This window comes from Corvus cornix, chromosome 1 (assembly GCF_000738735.6).
Source record: "Corvus cornix cornix isolate S_Up_H32 chromosome 1, ASM73873v5, whole genome shotgun sequence".
NCBI classification, from domain to species: domain Eukaryota; kingdom Metazoa; phylum Chordata; class Aves; order Passeriformes; family Corvidae; genus Corvus; species Corvus cornix.
The window spans coordinates 21,486,460-21,499,858 of record NC_046332.1 but is presented as its reverse complement, the minus strand read 5'-3'; the positions used below and the strand labels follow the sequence as shown (position 1 = coordinate 21,499,858).

The 13,399-nt window shown below is 36.3% G+C and overlaps 1 protein-coding gene across 1 annotated transcript in view; it reads left to right on the top strand.

Moving 5' to 3' along the window:
• The window catches only part of STXBP5L (syntaxin binding protein 5 like), a 189,720-nt gene that overhangs the window by 137,745 nt on the left and 38,576 nt on the right, over positions 1-13,399 (top strand). The window contains 2 exon segments of the mRNA XM_019283778.3: positions 683-834; positions 8,764-8,829. Of these exon segments, the coding sequence (XP_019139323.2) occupies positions 683-834; positions 8,764-8,829 (218 nt within the window).

Genomic DNA, 13,399 nt, shown 5'->3' with positions numbered 1-13,399 from the left:
CACGGTTTGGGGTTTTGAGTTTCTTTGTGGCTGTACCTGCAATCCTTTCTGTCTGGAATTTAAAATTGCAGTCTGATACAAAAGGAGAGAGATCTTGCCCATAAATCAAACCATCATCAAAATGCATTTGCAGAAGCATTTCAGAGGGGTAGAGACTGTTTTAACAGGAATCTCTGCTGTAGATAAACTGACAGAGTTGGAAGGAAATTTTGTAAATGCCTTTTGGATTTGGATATCTCCACAATACAGCCTAATATATTTCATTTGTCATTTATATTTAGCTTAAAAATAATTATTTTTTATGTTGTATTTGTATTTATATTTTAATTGTATTTGTATTTTACATAAATTCATAACCACTTTTAAGATCTAAGCCACGATTTTTAGGCTTAATTTATATCCTTATTATTAGAATTCTATTGTTCAGTGAAGCAATGTTTAGACATTACTGCAATGTGTTTGGTACAGGAAGTTGGTAGAACTTGTAAGTCTGCTTTCTGGAAACTTAATTCAGAAAGCAGTTTTTAAAATTCAGGATTACAAATCTGTAAGAAATAAAAAATGTAAGCTTTGAGTAGTTCCTAAAGAAAAAGTTTGTGCAGAGTTCGTAATAATAATTATTATTGTTTTCAGAACTGAATTACATATTACTAACACTTCGGAGGGATGCTTCTCTTTGCAGAGTGGCTTTTGGGAACTGCAATGGTTTGGCTGTTGTGGATTTCATGCAGAAGACAGTCCTGCTGAGCATGGGCACCCTCGACCTCTATGGATCGAGCGATCCATACCAGCGCCAGCCCCGCTCACCTCGCAAGAGCAGGCAGTTTGCTGCAGGTAGGAAACAGTCATTGTGGTTATGAGCCTGAGATGTTTCTTTGGTTTTTTTGCCTGTGGCTTTTTATAGTGCTTTTGAGATGCATGACTATTTGCCGGCCCATGGAGTTTCTATAACTTGACAAAAGAAACTTGACGTGCTCTAGGTGCGGGCACTTTCTCAGAAACAAAATGTTTTATGAGGTTTTTTTTCTTTTGGGATGGAGGTCAGCAAGTCATTCCCTTAGCTGAGTCTGTAATAGAAATCACAATGAGCAGATTAATAAATTGTTTCTGTGGCAGTCACTTGAAGTGTAGTTTGTATGCTGTTTTCTTTCTGGTTTCAATAAGTTCATACCAGTAAGTAGGACTTCAATTTAAGCTTAAATGTACCTTCTGCCAGGTGCTATTCATTAGAATAGTCAGTTGTGTTTAGTGAAGTGTAACACCTGGGAGGCATTCTATGTTGGTAGTACAAGCAGCTCAAATTAAGCACTTCATTAGTGAGCTGAAGTTCTTGATATAAGCTTACAACATCCATTTTAAAATTTGATGCTAAGAGGATTACATTTGTAAGTCATAACTGTTATTACACATTGTGTATTAGAAATATTAGCACTTCAGTACAGCTAAATTTTACCATACTTTGTTGGTTATCTAAACATTTACTTGTATGAGAAAAAGTCAGAATATCATCTATGTTTCAAGTCTTTTCACTTGACATATTCCATAGTAACATGCAAGAGTCAGGCACAATTATGAAATGTCTTTTACATAGCTGTGAAGTTTTAGAATCAGATTTTAAAATATCTTAGAAAACATGGAGTTTTAAATCTAACCCTAAAACTATAAGAGCAACAGATTATAGTGGGTTTATGCCATCAGCATTTTCATCAGCAGACCCTGCACTAAATCATCAAATCCTACTTCTCCATAGAGTTACAGGAAATATTTTTTTAATTGGGAATGTGTTTACACTCCAAATAGAAAGGAAAATTTAGAGAAAAATTTAGAGAACAAAATATAAGTCTTCAGGCCTACTTCTGCTCCTGAAAGACCATTTATCTCACTTTCTGTGCATTTAATCATGCCAAGCTTAGTTCCCATCTGTGTCAAGTGTTAAATATGTAAATTTGGCACAGCTGAGGAGAGAAGAGACAAGCAGCTTCAAGTTACCTTCGGCTTTTCTGTCTGGTTTCAGGCAGCTTCACAGCAGCTCCCTGAGAAATGTGAGTAGCTAGCCACAAACAACATGCTGCAGAACCCTGTACAAAAGGTGGAGGATTGCTCATGTAGAAAAAGCTGTTATCAGCACTGCATCACAGAGGGTTTTTCTCTGTCAGTGGCAGTCTGGGCCAATCCTTTAAGCCATTATTCCAGCTATCCAGTGCTGCCAGAACAGAGCTCACTGGGGATAAATGACCACTAAGAAGGATTGCACACTTCTAGATTGCTCATAGAAACTATGCATCTAAAAAAAAGCCTCAGCTGCTTTCTCACCATCCATCCCACATCCTTTACTTTTTTGATTACTTTTCTTGTTATATCTCCCCATTGGAAGGTAAGCATCTGCTGAAATTTTTTCACCTTGGCTGTTCTAGATGCTGGTTATGATATCAGTTCCTTTCACTTTAGACTGTTTTTTCTCTCTTTCCTCTGCCTGCTGCTGATGCTGGTGTACTGGCATGTTCCAAAGACAACTTTTGCATGCGTGGCCTGTCTAACTTTTATCCAGATTTAACGAAACGGATCCGTACTTCCTATCAGAGTAAGTTCTATAAAGGTTAGGCAAAAAGCTTTATCATGACTGGACTATGCCTGACTTAAACCCGTGTGTTTGTGCTTTGTAATGTGTTTTTTAAAACACATTCAGCATGCATGCAAACTTATTACATTTTGTGATGTCAACCATGCTTATTTTTGACAATTACCTTTATTATACAGAAATTCTTTTCTTTAAAAAGAATCAAAGAGAAAACCTCAATGTTATATGGGGAAGATTGGGCCTTAGAAATTATATTTCAACATTTCTGTGTTCTTGGTGACAGTATCTTTCTTTGGTTTTATATTCATTTCTATGTACATTTACTAGTATGAAGCATTTCTTGTTTTGCAATGGCACTATCTGTAGTTATCAATCAATTCTTTCCTTTTATCAGAAGAACAATGTGGCTTAAAAGAGTACCCCTTGGATTGGATGCTGTGAAATTTAAAATTTTAATCTTGGTTTGGTACTTAAATATTTGGCTTTGGGGAACCATCCCGTGCCTCTGATCTTTGATGGGGAATGTAAAGTGGGCATAAAAATACATACATCAAAGAGGGCTATGAAAATTAATGTTTTTAATATCTTTAAATTTTGAGTTATACTGATATGAAATTTAAATATTAGCATTCATCACTGCAGAATGCAGTGAACAAAGCTATAATTAATTTTTCAAAAATGACTGTTCAAGAGATGAGCCATACGTATCTTAATTAACTGCAGTGCTTATATGTAATTAGGTCTCTAGGATGCCTCTTTTTAAAGTATTTTTCACAGAACAAAGGGATAGGCAATTTTATGTTAAATATTCAGTATAGGCAAGATAAAGGAGTGGCAGTTATTCTGTTATCTCTCATAAATACGAAGTTATGTAGCTATTGAAATACAGTCGTACACTTGCAGAACGCATTCTGTTCCATCCCTCTCGGCTGATTTCTATGACTTTATTTCATAATAGCTCATAAAATATGGTCTGTTTAGTTAAAAGATTAGTCCAGTTACAAATTCAGCACTCCATAAAAAGGTTTGGTGTACGATATCTTAGTCTGTTAGTCTGGTCTTGCCAATGTCAAGTTTGTAACAGAGAGCCTGAGAGACACACAGCAGTCAATGGTTTGGGGGTTTTTCCCCCCTCTAAAAAGTTAATAAATTCTAAGCCCAAAAATTACCAGTGTTTTCATTCAGAATTACAAACATAGACCATAGAGTCTTTCATAGCTGAAAATGTATTCTCTTGTTTCCATCTTCATCCCCAGAGCTGGAAAAGTCTGCAAAATCTTCCTATGAGGTATGAGTCTGAGTTTTAGGCAAGATCATGAACAGCTTGATTTCTTTCCACAAAAATTATTTGGTTCTTGCTTTTGTCCTTTGATACTTACACAGGCGTGTATATTGTATGATCTGAAAGATGCACCAAGCAGTAAGATCAAGAACAGGACCAGAATCTGTCATAGACTGAAAATATCTTGCTAAGTCATTCTCAAGTTGTGCTTTCTTACATCTCTTATCTGAGAGATGAAGTTTAAGTGAGGTATTAAGAGAGGATTTTGGATTTTGCTTACAAGTTTATCTTCTCTCATAAGGGATGATGATTGGAAAAGTAAATTATTTTTGGAAGTTGTGCAATCAAAGCTGATATTATTATGACAAAAGCAGGAGCAGTAGTGGTAACATAAGCATTAGGTCTAAAGCTTTAAGGGTTGTATCAATGAGAAGCTAATGGGAAGATATATGAGTAGTTGATTTGATTAAGTGATGAACCAGGAAGATAATTTCACGTGCATCAGTTTGAGAGAATAGGACTTGTAGGCACTGAAGCCAAAGAAGAGATTATCAATGAGCAAGATAGTTAGATTTTTGTTGGTCATTTCAGAGGTGATTTGCAGGAAGAGACAATGCAATTTAATATCCAGCCTGAATAAGAAAGTTAAAATGTGATATTCAAAGATGTAACCAATATTATGGATTAGAGTGTCAGAGAAGACAGTGATGCTGATAGCTCTGTTGGTGTAGTAAAGAGGAGACTTTAGCACCAAAAAAAAGCAGAGTTCATCTTGGCGATGTTAAGCTCATATTTGGACGCTCCTGAGTAGATTTTAGAAAGACAGGATTACGACTCTTAACATGGATGGAAGAAATCCATGTTACAGATGTGTATTTATGAATCATTAGGGATATATATATATTTAATTACTGCCATGTTTAAACAAAATAATCTCTTCAAATACTGGGTCAGAGAAACAAAGTGTTGGTATTTCAGTCTGGGACGTCCATATGTGGTTGGTTGGTTGTTGTTTGGTTTTTCTTCTTCAATTGAAATCAAGTCGTACTACATGTTATTACCTGATTTTGGGTAACATGCATTCAAATATTAAAACAAGTACATTTACTGCATCTAGAGGGGTAATGTCTGCAGCAGAATATAAAAATACCAAAATGATGCAAAAGGAATTTGCATCTCCTACTAGAAATTCATACCATCTGTTGGTAGAACAAGAAAATAGTCTTTATGAAGCGTCCAAAGTGTTGTCAACTCCAAAGGATGCTGATACATGGCAAAATAATTTTCATAATGAAGACTTTTCAGTGAGAAGTGTTTGTTCCTCCTTCAGGCGAGTCCCTTGAGAGGGGGTGAGCAAAAGTACCCTTGGTCTGACAGGAGGACACAGAAAAATCTTTGCTGTGAGTCACTGTATATCAGTATTCGACACTTTAAGTCACACCTAAGAAGCTAATATAGGTTGAGTTTTAAGTCAACTGCTATATTCTGAACTAACTAATTTCCAAAGAATGCATGCATAGATATATATATATAGATGTATAAACATAAAGAAAACATAGTATGGTAATTCAGTGTGAAGATGGATTAAGATAACACCGAGCTTACTTATTTTATTGGCTTGTGAATGTTTATGATAATTTATTTATAATCTATTTATAGGCAAAGATGTGATGGCTTCGGGTGCTTTAGAGTAAATGATCAGTCTGAATAATTCAAATATACAGATAGAAATTTCAAATTTCAAACATAATTTTAAATTATGAGTTCATTAAAGTTGTTACCTCATAGTAGACACTATGGGTTTTAGTCCTTTAATAAAGAGGAAATGAAAATCACAGTAAACTTAGAAAAGTATCCATAGGATATGTCTTTAAAACTGTTTTAATGCCTTATGTGATGTACTTACATCTTGCACTATTTACACGTTTATGATTTTCTCAGATCAAAGACAATTTCTTTATAATGTCATGGGTATTTCTTCTCTCAGGTGGTTGTTCACATTGCCAGTCTCAGGTTTTTGCTTTTGTTTTTACTGCTATGTTCCTCTTGCTCTAGGTGGGCTTAAAATTTGCTGGGGTGGTGGTTTTGGGGAGCTAAAAATAGCTAAAATATCTTGGGGCACAAACTGCCCACAGAACTTCAAAATGGAAAGTGAAAATATTTTTTTAATCTAGCTTCAGTAGCTGTTGTAGTTTCTCAGACATCTGGGGGAAGCTGAGGTCCATGGAAATATTTATACATGGTAAATTATTGAAAATATTTAGTTTGGTTTCCTTAAAAAGGAAATGACAGTAAAAAATGAGCAGTAGTACAAGGAAAAGCTTGAGAGCTCCCTTTCTTATCTCAAAGGGAAACATTTAGTAGAATCAAAGGTAACACATAAAAAGTGATGGATATGTGTTTATCCTTTTCAATGAATGATGATTGAACAATTCATTGCCTTACAACATCTTCAGAATTTAGAATTTAGCAAGATTTAAAAGAGACTTTGGATAAATGGGTGCGTAACGAGCAGAACTCATTATAATATTTCAAAGAAAGAAAGATTTATGGCAGGAGAAAATCTGCAAATGGAAGTGCTTAAGCAAATCTAAGTGAGATTAAGCCAATGCTCTTGTGCAGGGTACATGGTACCACTTACATCTCACGTGGGGATATATTACGCTTCTTCTTTAAAAGCATCTGTAGGTGGTCACTGCTGGGGGTGACAGTGGCTTGACAGCAAGTCAAGGGTTGTAGAGAAGTTCATGTGTTCAGCATTCTTTAATACCATAACATGAAATGTATCTTTGGTGTTTTATGTTGCAAAAGTGTGCCAAACATGAGGAAGTTGTGGTTTTCCTACAGCAGTTGCTCTTGGGTGGTGCAGTTTGGTGGTTTTCGCATTTAAGTCCATAGCACCATAATTTGTATTGAGATGTAATACTGTTTTTATGAACTCCATATTAAAAAATATCTCCAAACTATTTAGAAGCAAAATCTGACCTGGGATTTGATATTGTATCCAACACTAGTATTAATTATACAGTGTTTAGAACATCATAGCCAAGGTGTTAATACTTTAATATCTCAAATAATGCATTTACAAAAGAAACAGTATAGTATTTTATTTATCCAAGGCCTCTGATGCTATGCAAATGTGCCAAAATTGCTCCCACTGCACCTTCCAGAGAGTTCTGCAGCAAAAATCAATTCTGTCCCAAAACTCTAGGTACATAGAGAAACCTTGGGTTCAAGTAGAGTCAAGATTTGCTATAAGAAAGCTGTACTAGAGAGGCTCCCTAAATGATTACCATTTCTGAATATTCTCATAACATTAAAAGTGACTGAACTCACAATTGATTGAAATATAACATTTTACCACAGATTCTAAGTTAGAGATTCAAGTGCGTTTCTCAAAATAATAAAATCTTTGGTTTTCAACAGTAATATCTAGTTTGGCAGTTCTTGTTTCTTAAGTCAGGAGCAAGTATATTGTTAATACTGATTTAACAGACTAGATCAATACTGCTGGTTTTCCAGAGGGATCTCAGGATTATTCCTGTGCTCCTGCATCTTCAGTAGTGTTAGGAGCTTTTTTTGTTCAGCTGGCTGGGGTTCTGGATCCTCCCCAGTTCTTTTAGCAGTTCAGAATTACATTGTAATAAAGTTGTCAGTACCTACATTAAGATTCCACTGGTGTTAATGCTAAGAGAGCAGCACTGGTGACTGGGTGGTAGCAGAATTTTTCAAAACAAGAGTGTATATGAATTTTAATGGTGAGGGTCTCTGGGCCTGAGAGTCTAGAAGCAACAAAAATTATAGCATGTAATCTTACAGGAGCCGTGGTGCCCTTTCAAAGCATACTGAAAGGTTCTTGTAGGATGTTTGGTTCTCAGGATGCAGCAGAAGCAGAGTGTGTGTAAATGCAGTATCAATACTGTAAATACAGTAGTGTACACCTGACTGTGGGCTCTGACCTGAGTGCTGTGAGTCCACCTTGCTGGCACGTGAATGTCTGGGCAAGGCTGCCAGTCAGTCCCACGTAGCCCCTGGCATGGGGTGTCAGAGCTCCTTATAACAAGGGTTAGCCAAAGGCATTACAGGATGCATACAAAGGATGCATTTGAATAGGTGTGGCCATGCCAGCTCACCCTCTCAACAGTTGGTAAAGGATAGCATGAGCTCAGACTTTCCCTCCCTACCATGCCAAAAGGCATGTTTGAACTTATACATTTGACCTGTGCCAAAGATGGATCTTAGTTTGCTCACAGGAACAAGTTTATGCAATATAGACTAGGATTTCTTTTCTTGGTGCTGCCTTCCTTGTAGATGGAGTTCCTCACATATATTTATAAACAATGTACGAAGAAGTATTTAGTCAAAAAATTCTGTGTGGTACTCAGCCAGCAAGATCAATCCTTCTATGTCCTTTAAAATGACCTGTCTTGTGTGAATTCATATGAAAGTTCTAATATTTCACAGTAGCGGTAATTTTATTTCTTTCTTCTCTCTTTTAAGATTTCCTCCCTGCATTATGCAGCAGTTGAAAGCACAGAGTTGTTTCCACATCAGTTTGACAGGGATGAATGAGATTGAGTCATATCACAGACTTTTAAATTTTAAACTATACTTACTTGTTTTCTTTTGTTAGGTACAGTCACTCTTTTCTATCCCGAGGCACTTGGAAAACAAATTTGAGTTAACAAGAGGTGTGATTTTTTAATTTTTTTTTTTTTTTACCAAGCCTAAATTGCTGCAGTGACAGCCTGATAACTGCACTTATCTGAAATAGATTATTTCCCTCTCATTTCACACCATTCCTTTCTCCAAATTGACTTTAAAGTGCAGAATATCATCGACCAAGAAAGTTGAAGCATGCCCTGTTAGATTGTAACTTAACTCTTTAACTCCGTTTTTTCAGGCCTGACTGAACTCAGTGACAGTCCAGTTTCCCTGGAGCTAGAGCGTTGCAAGTCTCCCACTTCAGGTAAAGGTGATTGGCTTCTCTTCCTGCAGTCTGTATAAGCCATTCATGTCATGCATCACTGTGTTTCATTAATCCCTAAGAAGCAAAGTGCATAGTTCCAAAGAGAAGAAATTACTGGAGAAGTGCTTATTACATAGCACAGTAAAATCCTAAGTCTGTTTCCTTAAGGAAAACTTAAATGTACGTGGTGCATCTTGAAGTGAACAGTATGAAAACATTTGAAGTAACAGGATCATGCAGGTATATTCCTATAACCTCCTATAAGAAGCTTGTTTCTCTGTTTTCTTAAAAGACTAAGTTTTCTTTACAGCAGGGAGTCCTTATAATTCTGTATGTATATATCATGCAAATGTGTACATGGAGAATTTATTTGAAAAACAGCAATATGGAGATGGTAAATTTTAATCATTAGAACCTACCAGTGCCTAAGTTATGTGATTTGCAATGAAAGCAGAACCTCAAATAAAAATATTTGCTTATCAGCCAGCTGTGACCTGGCAGGGAAATCTTGGCCACACAAAAATTTATAGATGTTTCCCATTTTACCCATAGTCCTTCAGAAGGTGGAATTCATCTCATTCCTAGAGACTTTTTCTGCAAGTGCCAAGTCTACATTGATCTCTTTAGTGTGAGTTCACTGTCTTAAAGATTGTTGCTAAGAGCTGTTTTCTAGTAGCTGACTTTTAAATGTTATGGAAAATAAGGAGGTGTAGCTGTGATACATTCATTTGGCTTGTGGTATGCATATCACATTTCTTTTCCTTGTAGTTTGGTAAGTATAGATAGATAGTTTTTCCCCCTTAGTTATGGTAACAAATTCCCACAAGTATGCTGTTCAAATTCCCTGTTATTGTTTCATGTATTCCATGTCATAATAAGAGGATACATTAATCTTGAATGGAGGCCACTAATTAGTAATTTATAAAAAGCAGAAACTAATAAAAGTGTTTCCCTGACATACCAAGAACTAAAACAAAACAGCTGCTTCAAAATATGTATTTCCTTGTACTGTTTGCAACCCAAAATCTGTAGATGTGGAAATATCAAAGTGAAATAGGCTCTAATAATATCGGTATAAAACTAGGAGCTCAAACACTTGAGCAGGGCCTCAGAAACTCATGATATAGGCTTTAAACTAAAACATTTGGTAGCTCAGTTATAATTAGATAATTTATTGTGTGGCTCACTGAGATTCAACTTTTCCCTTTTCTCTTCAGAAATGAGCTAAAACCTTTCCTTTTCTTTTCAGTAAAAGCTAAGAGATGACTGATTTGGTAACCATATGTGCATATTCTTAGTTTTATAATGATGAGTGTCTCCTATAACACTTTACTTTTTCTGCAGTTAACTTCAATTTTTCATTCTGCTGGTGCTCAAAAATAGCTCTCTTAGATAAATCTAAGATTATTTGCTCCAAAATTTATTCTGCTTTTTTCTGTTTTGGAGATATTCAGCGGGGAAAACATAGCATATTTATGGATCTTTCCTATTTTAGCACTTTCATGTTGTTTTCCAAGCTATATTTATATTTTTTAAATGTGAAATCAGGTGCAGTTTTGTAGGAAGTAACTATTATTAGAACTGCTTTTTAAAACAAGAAGTTTCTTCTACTGTGACTGATATTAATTATTTTTATAAATTAATGCAAAATATAATTAATATTGCTCCTGCATACCTGCTGTAAAATGGGGCAGAATCCAACCTAGTCAGCTGGAATAAGTGACATCAAAACTGCACCCTCCAAAACTTGGGAGTGGAACTAATCCTGTGCTTACCAGCACAACCTTAACACTGACACCAGCCTTCTCACTGACTAATGTTTCTTGCTCACAGAGCACAGCTACCTACTTAGGAATTTGTCAGGCAGGATCCTTCTACTTCCAGTCTTGCCTTTATCTGTTTGAAGTCCATGGCACACAAGCTCCACAATGAAAGTGTGCTGGGTTCCGTAAGAGCCCTGTGATCTTTGTGTTTGTAAAACCAGTGACCACATGCCTCTGCTGAAAACAGACCAAGACTTGATCCTTCAGAAATTTAGCAAAAACAGGAAGAACATTTGAACTGCTGGGTGAAGCGATTCAAGTTGCTGCCCAGTGGAGGAGGGCCTGCTGGGTATGGCTACATATGGTCACAGAGACAGCAGAATGGAGTTTGATTTGTGGCAATTCATTCTGGTTGCCAGAGCATGTCAGCATCAGTTCTTCATCCAGCAGGGACATTCATGCCAGGTACTGGGCCTGAGTATGCTTAATACACAAACAAAGTGCAAACTGCTGGAGGACACGAGTCTAGATGGCAAACACTGCACTCATGATGGCACAGTGGTGAGCATCTTCATCCTTAGCTCCATCAAAAGGGCAATGATTTGAGGAACAACATTGCTGTGCTCACGTGCGTGCTTTGAGACTCCCAAGACAATGCCTAGGAAGAATCCCTGAGGCACACTAATTGCTAACGTAGACGTGAGAAGTTCTACATCTAAGATCGCCGTTAGCAGCTTAGTCAGATTTCCATTCCAATCAGGCCATAAGAGCAGTGTTGGCAAAGGCTTCTTGGAGGACTTGAAAAATCTCCTGCCTCCCCATTTCTTGGTCTAATGTTGAACATTGCTTAGACTGCTTGAACTATCTCTGTTTCCATGAAAAATTCATTTTGCCTGTAACATCCTAGTGCTTGTCAATGTTTTAACCTCTGACTAAACTTCTGCAGAGACAACCTAGGTCAACTCAGTAATTCAACTTTGTTGTTTCTCTTCTCCCTGCCTCAAAACAGAATTAGGGATCTGTGTGTTCTATCATTGATATGAGTGTTGGAGCACTGAGCAAGAGACTCAGGGCTGAAGAGTACTCCTTATTTCACATGCAGGACTGGTACATAATTCAGTACAAATCCTACTTCTTCATTAAGTAATATTTAACTTGTTTCACAAGACTGTCTTCTCAGATGTTCCTCCTGTACTACTTACTAAAACATGACTTTGCAGATGATGTAATTGAAAAATCAGATTCCAGTTCTGAACACCATTTAGAACAGAACATAAAATTAAACCATTTGATTAAAAGTTTTCTGAAATGCACAGTGCCACACAGAGGGTAGCAGCAAGTGAAGAAATACCAACCTTGCCTTTCAAGAGTCGTAGGCAGAGGAGAGGAATAATCTTCCTTAACCACCGGTACCTTGTTTCATTAAACTAATATTTAAACATGATAGTGATGCACTTCCAACATTAGAAAGGAAAAGAAGTTAATAAAGCCATTTGAAAGATTCTCCTTATTTTTGAATATCTGAGAGGTGGCAATTTCCACTGTAAATGTATTCTGGATGTAGTAATATGTATGGAATAACACTGGTAAAAATTGTGGAACAAAAGAACTTTAAAAAACCACAAACACTTAACCTATATAAAACACGTCTCATGAGAACAGTAATGCAGCAAGGCATGCCATATCATGGTATTTGGTGGCTTAAAACCAAAAGCCTCAGAATATCTTATTCTTACTCCTGCATGCCACGTTCTTTCAAACTGTGTTTTCATTTTTGTTTATGGTTTGGGGGTCAGGAGGGCTTTGTGGTACTTTAATTCTGTCGTGGCATACGAGAGCTCAGTAGCTCTAAAGCACTCGTCATGGAAGTGGTGCTATATCAAATGCTTGAGTTAATTACTGTGTAATGTATTACAGAACAGTAATCATTCCAGTACATTTTGCCTTTATTTTTATCATCTCATTAGGTAAACTTATTGAGGGACTCTTAGGAACATAGTATATAATATATATATAATTAGGTATGTCCATTACTGTTTCAAACATTTATATGGAGCTTAATATTGAAGTGTATAGATGGGAATACACTGTGAGCACAGGCAAATACAACTTTGATAGCTCATTTGTTGTGTGAGATGCAATTGGACAGTTTAGATTCCTTTCAAAGACCAGAAGGAAAGAATTTCTTCAGTCTGTGTATAAGAGAGTGACTTATTGAATATTTGTTCTAAAATGAAAATGGATTTGTGTTTTTTTTCTTAAGAAATCACCTTTATATTGGGGGCTTGCATCCAAAATGCTTTTAAGACTTTGAAGCTTAGAGAAGGCTGTGTAAAGATTTCCACAACTGATTCCCGTGAGCTTTGGGACAGGTCCCTAATGGCAAGATTACAAGTTTTTATATGTACTCTGATTTCCAAGTGCTTCTATCCTTATTCCTTTCACTGGTTAAAGCTGCTGGGATTAGGCCTGTGCCATGCCAAACTCCCACTTCCCTATGCAAAGTGTTTTTAAAATAGCTTTCTTTCAAGAATATTACTAAATTTCTTAACAGTCATTCTCTTTTTTAACTTGTGGGTAACTTCAGAGTAGCTGAAGAGATTTGACTCCATTTGAAAATTATATTCTTCTGGAAAACAACTTGGAAAGTAAACGTTCCAAAACATTTTGTGTGTCTGTAAAACATGGAATGTATTTATTTTGAAACTTACTTTCTGATGACACTGCATAACCATTTCTACTTACCTATATTAAATTAAAAAGAATGTTAACTAGTCAGAAGACCATAATTGGAGATTAGCTTCAGC